The following is a 7,336-nucleotide window of genomic DNA, read 5'->3' as shown; positions in this document are numbered from 1 at the left end:
CCTTTGCTTTATTAGTACGGGTAAAGTGATACTATCTCTGCCTAGCAGTTTCCTTTTTTGCAGACCTAAGCAAAGAGTTTTCTCCACAGAGTACAACCCCTAAAAGCAGAAAGAAAATACTGAAATAGACCCTGAACGGCATGAAGCAACCATTGGAGGTATGTGATTTTGATGGTCTGCTACATGGCAGACATCTTGAAAACAACACTTGCGACCAATGCCCACGGTGAAATCCCCGAGCATGAAATCCTCCTTCTGTCCTGACAGCAGGCAAAGCATGGGCAGCCGAAGCATCCTGCCCTCCCTGCCTCACCCTGCTTCTCAGTGCAGTTCCTATCCCCTCTCCTAGCGTACCATTGTCAGGACTTTAAGAAATCAATAGGATTTCCAATCAAGAAGGAATGTCATTTTTATATTTCTTTCAGATTTTTAATCTGTTTTCAACCAGCATCTTCTGGTTGCTTACAGCAGAGGGGTTTCAACTAATCCAGTGTTTCAGCAACAGAATATTAATTAGTCCTCTTGCCCAATCTCCAGATTGCAGCAACTCAGGCTATCATTCTTTTGGCTAAGGACCAAGTAACCATTGTATATTGAATTTGGGAGATAATGAGATCATGATTTAAATCTGCTAATTCCACAGGAGTCCTACAGCATGCAGTACAGCAACAGTTAACTATACTGTAAGAACAACTATGTCGAGACACTTCATTGGTGACAATAATCTGGGATGTCATGATGGTCACATTTAAATCCATTCTGGAGTGTTTTCCTCCATAGCCAGCAGGGACTTGTGAAACACTGCAAAGGAAAAGTAGGTATCCCTTTCAGAAAAGATGCTTTAACCCTCTTCTGCCCCCGAGGTATCATCCCAAAATGACGACATGACATTGTGTCACTTCGCAGCTGCACGCAAGGCAGGGGAGCCAGCAGAAGACAAAGGGAGTGTTTCCAAATTCCTCTGCACCACCCTACTCTCAAGAGGTGGGGACTGAAATTCTTGAGAAGGAGCATATGCAAACAGTTGCTAAAACAGGAACGAGATGTCTAGTTTACAACACTGCGATCTGAATGGAAAGGGAAACCATAGCAAAACATTCCTGAGGCTTATTTTTTCCCATCTGAGTTTTTCTACTGCCACGGAAGCTTCTCATCTCCAGTGCACAAGTCTGTCCTTCCCTGTGAAGGGAGAGAAGAACATCCTGCACCTTCTGACCTGGTAGCGTGAGTTCAGGGTAGAAAGAGCTAGTCCTGCTTTACAGCTAGCCAGGGATCCCTCTGCTTGTGCCCACATTTGTGCTGCGCCCTTCACAGTGGAGCCCTGATCTCTCGTTGGGGAATCACCCAGCAGCACGGTAGTGCTGCTGCTATTATCGTATTCCCTGGGAGTCCCGGCCGTGCACCAGGACACCGAAGCCTTAAATTCTGTTCAAACACAACAATCACCCACTCTCTGCTCCTCTTCTGCCCCTCTAACCACTCTAAAGGCAGTCCACTGCTGATTGAAATTACATAAAAGTGTGAAGGAAGAGAGAAGGGAAGCTGCAGTTAGAGGAAAAAAGATCCTCCTCACAAATAAACAGCAAGGAAGAGACCCTGCAGTCTTGGAGAGGGAAGAGCGGACAGGGGAGAGATCCAGGCAGAGACACCGGGGGAGCAACTGCAAGCAACGGAGAGAAATAGAGGCAAAATGGGGCAGGGAACGAAAAAAATAAAGATAAGGTGATAGAAAATACGAAGGGGAGAAAGAAAGGAAGGGACAAAATGTACATATGGTGTACCCAAGTTTGGGCACAGCAGCAGGGTTTGCTGCTTGTTGTCTCATGAGCCCAGCACTCCAGGAAGGACAGTATCTGTTTAGATTTGTGTCTAAATTTAAACCCTGATTGCCTTGTCTCCCCCTCCTCTCCCCTCCCTCCCTTCCTCTCACCCACCCGCCCTTCTTCCTTGTTCGTAGTGCAGGGCCACTCACTGGGCTCTGTCAGTTTTCAAGCTGAGCAGGAGCTTGGATATTACATACCCTCCACCGCGGCACGATTTTGCTCTGGCTCGGCTGAAGTTTTCCCACAGATAAGAGGGAAAGGGGTGGGGAAGAAAGATTGCCCCGAGGACACCTCTCTCTTGCAGGACATGGAGGTAAAGAAAACTTTTATTTCCACTAGCTTGTGACTGGCTCCTCGATCTGCATTAGCTCCACCTTGCAATGCAATTTCTCACTAAAGGCAAATCAAAATATCTCTTCGCTGAGGTTCAGATAAATGTCTTTTTCCCCCCACCCCAGCCCCTGCCATGCACCTCAGAATATTTTGCAGGTTTTAGTCCAGATTTGGAAAGTAGGGGGATAGTATGGGGAAAAATTATATCTGTGAAAGGGGAACGAGGAAGGACTGCCATTTACTTTTTAACCTCTGAGGTGGGAAAGAGAGCTATATTTTAAAAGGTATCATTTTGAAAGGAGGTTTTAAAAATTCAGTAAAAATGGGGACATAAGGAGAAGTGAACAAACCGTACAGGATTAACGGGCTCCTTGGGGTTGATTCCTACCCAAACCATGCAGCAGCAGCTGTGATTTGGACCCTAAGCGGTGTGTCCCCCTGTTCCACGTGGATTGTGCAGTCTCACTTTTGTTATCGATAGAGCATTTGGTTTCAGGAAAGAGGACCCGAGAACCGTTGCTTCAGTGAGGTAAATGGCTAGCATGTCCTCAGAGGGTTTCCGGCACCGTGCTGTGTGTTCTGTGCTTCAGGAGAGTCAGAGTTCTTGTCTCTGGGTGGGCACACGGCTGGTGGACAGGGGTGTAGAAGCAGGAGTCAGGCTTCCCTGGTGTTTAAGTCCAAGCCTTCTCCTGTGTAGCACCCTCTTGGGCAAGGCAGTTCACCTCCCCTTGTGTCTTTTCCCACTCATATGAAATGGGAGCGATGGTGCTTGCTTCCCTCACGTCAGACTGGATTCACTAGCTTTTCAAACAGTTTTTTAAGTGGCAGAGGAAAAAAAATATTCATTTTTAGGAGGGGCACAGGAGATAGAAAGATGATTACAACATTGGCAAAACCTCAAATGACGAAAGAGGACTTTTGGTATTTCTCTCAGCTAAACACAGAACTTACTAAACACTTTATATTCCCTTCCCAGAGAAGCTTTTTCTGTGTCGGTGCAGCCCCAACAGCAGAGGACAGGCAACAAAGCCAGGGAACGGTGCGCTTGAGGCACCACTACAGTTTTTCTTTGAAGATTTCCAGCACATACCTCAGCTGGGCAGTTCTGATAACACCCAGGTGCTAACATCGCAGTCCTTGTTATCTGTGCTGGCCTGCCCTACAGGCAAGGGTAAAGATCAGGCATGTTCATTACAAGAAATGTCCTCAACAGACTATCTAAACAGATTTTGGTGTGGAGAAAGACCAAGCAGTGATCAAACCAACTCAGTACAGACTACATGTGGCACGACAAATAGATAGCTTTATAAAGGTTTTTAGGTTTGACAGAGCCTGGATCAGTAACTGTTAATGCTTGTTTTACTCTTTTTCGCTATATAGTATCCTGTGGTGTCTCAGAGGGGAAGGGGAGTTGAGCTCTTAATTTAACTGTTGTGCACAGGAAGCCACATATGGAGCAAAGACTAAGTGAGGGCTGCAGCAGATATTTTGTCATGTTGAGGACACTCTCCCCCACCCCCTCTCCTCTCCACACACAGAGGACTGCACCCCTCGAGTATTTTCTGTTGTCTGCCGCAGCGGTGTTTCACAGTAGAAAGGGACAGACCTGCCATTTCCTTCTGGGAGACACGTGTGACACATACGGCAGGTCTGACAGTCAGGAAGCTTCTCTGAAGTATTTAACCTAAGACTTTCTGGGTCTTTATTCTGTTCTTTTACCTCTATTTCCCACTCTTTCCCCACGTTACTTTGTTTTATGCTCATCTGTAGACTGCTGCATCTATTCTTACTTTTAAAACGTCTCAACTCCCAAGACATTTTTTAAGTAGCGCACTTGGTCTTCCCTTCCTGCCCCAACCCTCCAAAAAGGTGGCTAATGTCCCAAAGGTAAGAAGATATTAGACCAAAATAGAGCCAAGAGCAGACACTTGAGTTCCCACCTGCCAATTCTCTCTTCTGTTTCTTCCTGAGAGCTTTTCACAGGCAGCATGAGCAGGACCCACAGACTCGCTACAGTCTTTTGCTTTAAAAAACAGATTTAATGGTCCTGTGCAACAGGAACAAGAAGTTCTGTCATTTCCCCATTTGCTTCATCAGTGGTGGGCAGAGCTGCTCTGTGCTTTCCGGCTGGCACAACTGGCAAGCTCTTTGCTCTAGTGGGACACGTGAGGATTACCAGCATTAGGGAAAAAAGGGCAGAGGGCTGACCTCGCCAGCTGATTTCCATCATGTTTCTGGCAGGAAGACCCTGTTTTTGAAAAACCCACAGAAGCAAGATAGTTAGGATCGCTTTCTTAGAGTGGTTAGTGTGGTTTTGCTGCTCCTTAGGAGCTAGTACCTATAGTCTTAGCCATTCTGCTGTCAGGAACGTGCCATGTTGAAAGCAGTAACTGTAACCATTTAAGATCCCAAAGAGGGAGAAAAAGGCAGCAAAACCCCATTCTTGCAGTTCATGTAGTTTTCTGAGTCTGCTGATCTTTAGGGTTTTTTTGTGAAGATCCAGCTTCTTGATGCAAGATAGACTGGAGAATCAGTTTTCTTTCCAATGTTACAACTGATGAAAAGAACTTGAAACCATGAAGCTTATATCACAGACTGTTAACATGAGGAGTTCATATTAAAAATGTGTAAAGCTGTCACTGCTGAAAGCTAAGCTACTTGTAAAAAAGCAGCGACTAAACCTTCTTTGCACTCACAGTACAAAAAGGATCGGAAATTATTGTGTTGGTTTGTTAGTTTACATCTTTCTAAACTAACAGTTTACAGATTTGGTCCAAGCTGTCTAATTTCCACAGCTGTACCAAACCTTGCTGCAGATGTTGTGAGTTAAGGCATCTACTGAAAGTTCTTGTGGCTTTCTGCAGCCCATATTCAACAGCGATCATGGCATTCCTCATCCCAGCCTCTCTGTAGGAGCTTGGGAGCATGGAGACATTTGAACTTTGCTTGCCCAGCAAGGGGAAGCAATCCAAGACTGAGTCTCACTTTGGTGGCTCCCTATGGTGCGATGGGTTCCCTAAGCTGCGAAGGTGCAGCAGCCAGGTTTATTTTGGGAAGGCTCCCCTCTTCTTTGTGCCTACCAACAGATTTCATTTCTTTTGGTGACATCTCCATTCCCATGTCTCTTTTCTGCAAATAACTCCTGCTAGATCTTCATTTTGCCTGTTGCTACACTGGCTCAGCAGAGGGAAAGCTTTTCCAGGGCTGTCAGGAAAGCTTTCCAGGGCTGAGCACCGTTCTCTGCTCACTTCGCCACTTCCCTTCTGGGCAACCTAGTGGACACGGCTCCAGCCCCAGGTCCTGTGCTCTCCCTACACCACAGTGTCCTCATCTGGGACATTTGGGGAGTGATGAGGCCACTGCTCTTCTCAGTAAAGCTCCCTCCTGTGTCAGGTGAGGATACCACAAAGAGGCCCTGGGTCCTGCCCCACTCCTCTAGTGAGCAGCAGAGCAGCGTGGAGAAAATTATTCTCAGTCTTCTGTTCCCCGTCTCACTGGGAGCCCGCAGAAACCTCCTGAGGTTCAAACACATCCCCTCGCTCAACAGGCAAGGTCAGAAGCCATTGCTTCCTTTGTGCTGTGCTCAGCCAGACACCGCAACTGAGCACATTTCCAGGTCTAGTATCCCAGCTGCTGCATCCTTCCCAGAGCCATGGGGAATGATGCTCTTGCCCAAACTACAGGGCAGCTTGCTTTCAGCATAACTGCACTAAGGATATGTGACCTGTCACCCAAGAGGACTGAATTGGAGGGAATGGAGGAAAGGGTACTTGGTACAGTGCAGCCGAGAGGGCTGAAATCGGTAACCTTTATGGTCCTCAGAGCAGCAGGACAATAAGCCACACAGAGGTGAGCCGGGCTGAGTGAGGTTTCTGCTCACCCTTGCAGCCAAGATTAAGAACAGGCATTACGCCATGGTTAGCTCTGCCAGGAAACAATTTCCCTTTCTCAGGAAGCTCTGCTGCTTGGCTTTCATTCCAAAAGTTAAAACATTCCTTTTCCACTCTTCTTTTTATTTTTTTATTTTTGCTTAACAGAGCATTTTAACCTCAAATACACTTGTTTCCAATGTTTCCTCCACAACTCATCAAAAATGACACATTCATGCAGAGTGTCTGTGTAGATAAAGGGAAGAGTATTTAAATACACTGGGAGAGGTGCCATATGACCCCATTTTACTCCTCAGGTCTGGGCATAGTTAGGACCTGCCTGACAGTAAATAGCATGTCTGCAGCAGAGGATCCTGGAAAGGATCAGTTCTGCCAGACTTCTACATCTCAGTGACTGGATGAGGCCTCTGTCTTGAAGGACGGAAAGGAACAAACCCAAACACCATGGCCTGTGCTGTGACCATTCCTTGTACCTAGCGGAGACCCCAGAGTAAATGGTTTGCAGAATTAAACCTTTTTCTGTGTCGCTGGAGAAGGGATGATTCTTCTGAGCCCCTCCTCTCCCTCACTCCCCGTTTTAACCTTTGGGTGTCTGAGTATGCCAGGTAATGGTGATAGTGTTTTGGAAAAAGTTTCTTTCCTGTATTCCGCAGTCTAATTGGCAGGACTGTGAGCAGCATATTATGCATACCTTCTCTCATACATTCCCAGGATCTGCTTATCTGAAGAACAGGGGAAAACATGAGCACTGCTTTATCAATAGGTGCTGCTAGGAAATTCTGGTTTTCATCATGGAAATGACCAAGCCCATACAAACTAGGGGTGGTTTTCCTCTCTGTTTCTAAGTGGTTGCTTAACAGTTGTAGAGAGGTGGATGCTCCTTTTCCTAAAACACCAACTCTACAGCCTGAGTCTGGGATCTGAGATGGCAGCTGTACCCTGCAGCAAGAGAACCTGTTTGGAGGACTCGACTGTTTTACTGCTGAAGCCTTCTTGCTACGTGTAGGTGCTGTAATACTGCAGAGACACAGCTTGTCTTGGTGACTTACAGACAATTACATGCCTTCGGCAGTTTGCAACACAGCATGCATAAGGATGAATTTGGTCTAGAGACAGGAGATCTGCTGTGTAAGGAGAAGTTATTATTACACACTCACTGCACAGTTGCTTCACACCTAGTTATTGTCAGAGGCATGGGGCACTTTTTATTCTTATGGAGTCTCACGTAAGCATGGATTTAAGTCTCAATTCATCCAAGCCACAGCATATCCAGCTATGAGTCTTATGCCA

At 46.4% G+C, this 7,336-nt stretch overlaps 1 protein-coding gene across 1 annotated transcript in view; it reads left to right on the top strand.

Annotated features, from left to right (window-relative positions):
* Positions 1-2,010: 2,010 nt before the first annotated feature.
* RCSD1 (RCSD domain containing 1) overlaps positions 2,011-7,336 on the top strand; it is a 35,127-nt gene continuing 29,801 nt past the window's right edge. Inside the window, exon 1 of the mRNA XM_075515880.1 lies at positions 2,011-2,136. Coding sequence (XP_075371995.1) covers positions 2,131-2,136 — 6 coding nt within the window. The 5' untranslated portion in view covers positions 2,011-2,130. The remainder of the gene's footprint in view (positions 2,137-7,336) is intronic.

Source organism: Mycteria americana, chromosome 1, assembly GCF_035582795.1.
Source record: "Mycteria americana isolate JAX WOST 10 ecotype Jacksonville Zoo and Gardens chromosome 1, USCA_MyAme_1.0, whole genome shotgun sequence".
Taxonomy (NCBI): Eukaryota; Metazoa; Chordata; class Aves; order Ciconiiformes; family Ciconiidae; genus Mycteria; species Mycteria americana.
The sequence above is the reverse complement of the archived record's forward strand: the minus strand, read 5'-3'. Positions and strand labels throughout refer to the sequence as shown.